At 32.5% G+C, this 2,113-nt stretch overlaps 1 protein-coding gene across 1 annotated transcript; it reads right to left on the bottom strand.

Moving 5' to 3' along the window:
• Window positions 1-5: 5 nt before the first annotated feature.
• On the bottom strand, window positions 6-1,879 carry LOC115245676 (fumarate hydratase, mitochondrial-like; the record flags this gene model as incomplete). The annotated part of the gene is made up of 6 exons (XM_029824105.1): window positions 1,719-1,879; window positions 1,441-1,641; window positions 1,027-1,309; window positions 684-946; window positions 207-596; window positions 6-92 (listed from the first exon to the last, which is right to left on the bottom strand). Coding segments are annotated over exons 1-6 (1,368 nt in total), but the record flags the coding sequence as incomplete, so codon positions are not given.
• Window positions 1,880-2,113: the final 234 nt, after the last annotated feature.

Genomic DNA, 2,113 nt, shown 5'->3' on the forward strand with positions numbered 1-2,113 from the left:
TGATCAAACTGTTCCGCCGTTATTCCATGTTTCAATGCAGATTCTTTTAATGTGAGTTTTTCTTTGTGCGCATGCTTAGCAATTGCAGCAGCCTACAAAAAAAAGTTATAAAAATTTCTTACGAATATTAATAATTTTGATACATAGAAACTTAAAACATCTCCTTCCATCATTTTATTTTAAAAGAAATATAAATATATGGATACCTTATCATAACCAATATATGGATTCAATGCTGTGACAAGCATCAAACTTTCATTCACATTCTTCTGTATTTTCTCAATATTGGGAATAATGCCCACAACACAATTCTTTGCAAACGATGAGCTGGCATCACCTAACAACCTTGCAGATCTCAGAGCGTTGGCAACCATGATCGGTTTAAAAACATTAAGTTCAAAATGGCCATTACTGCCACTGATACTTATTGCCACATGATTACCCATTACTTGACTGCATACCATAGTCATTGATTCACATTGTGTAGGGTTTACTTTTCCAGGCATAATAGAACTTCCAGGTTCGTTTTCTGGAAGAGATAATTCCCCTAAACCGCATCTAGGCCCACTTCCAAGAAATCTAATATCATTTGCAATCTATGCAAATTATACACAAAAGAGATATCGGTAAAATATAAGTGATTAAGAAACATGTTTTTATTATACTAGTATACATAAGTGTACCTTCATAAGGGAAACAGCCACTGTATTAAAAGCACCATGTACTTCAACAATCGCATCATGTGCAGCCAGAGCTTCAAATTTATTTGGAGCAGGGACAAATGGTAAACCAGTGAGTTGCGCAACTTTTGCAACTATCTTTTCTACAGCGCCCTTTCGCGCATTTAATCCGGTTCCGACGGCTGTGCCACCAAGAGCTAATTGATATAATTTTGGAAGTGTAGCCTTTACTCTTTCAATACCATATTTAACTTGTGTGGTATATCCTTTATGAGATAATATGGATATTTTAATGTATATGTCTTATAAGTTATTTTATAAGTAACCAAAAAAGAGAGATATATGCCTGAAAATTCTTGACCCAATGTTAATGGAACTGCATCTTGGGCATGCGTTCTACCAATTTTTATAATATCTTTCCATTCTTCCACCTTTTCATTTAATGCTTTGTGCAATTTTTCTAAGCCTGGGATTAACACTTTATGAATTTCTAAAGCAACAGCTACGTGCATAGCTGATGGAAATGTATCATTGCTACTTTGTGACATATTAACATGATCATTTGGATGCACAGGTTTTTTTGAACCAAGTTCTCCACCAAGTATTTCGATTGCACGATTGGCAATAACCTAAACATTTTCAATCATTTTTAATAATAAAAGAGATATTATGAATGTTATAATTTAATATACTGTTGAAACTTATATATAAATACACACACATACACATGTGTATGTGTACGTATTGTGTATAATTTAACCTCATTGACATTCATGTGGGTTTGTGTGCCAGATCCAGTTTGCCAAATCATTAAAGGAAAATGATCATCATATAATTTTCCACTTATTACATCATCTGCAGCTCTACTAATAGCATCAGCAACTTTAGGATCCAAACCATAATCTTTATTCACTTCCGCAGCAGCTTTTTTTAATATACCCAGAGCAACTATTACCCCATACTGAAAAAATAATCTATGGATTATTTAAAAAAAGAAGCTGAGAAATAAGTTTGACAAATTTATAGCATCACTCTTACAGGCATACGTTCAAATGTATCACCAATTGGAAAATTCTTTAATGATCGAACAGTTTGTGCGCCATAATACTTATCCTTTGGGACTTTTAATTCTCCAAATGTATCTCTTTCTATTCTGTAATCTATGTGTCCTTGCTCCTGCATATACAAATATTCATATTTCTAACATTAAAATGTATATATATATATACAATTATAAACATATATGTTGACATTAATAATTATATAACAATCGTACAAACGTCTTCACTATTATTTAAATGAATTATCATTAACTATACAATATAAGTTTATTTATAAATACAGCAGTAGGTATATACAGGGTGTAACAGAGCGCCCGTATCAGCAGATTTTTGAGGAAACAACGCATTTTCGTGAAAAATGTTTCATGCAAA

This window comes from Formica exsecta, unplaced genomic scaffold (assembly GCF_003651465.1).
Source record: "Formica exsecta isolate Colony F162 unplaced genomic scaffold, ASM365146v1 C16455724, whole genome shotgun sequence".
Taxonomy (NCBI): domain Eukaryota; kingdom Metazoa; phylum Arthropoda; class Insecta; order Hymenoptera; family Formicidae; genus Formica; species Formica exsecta.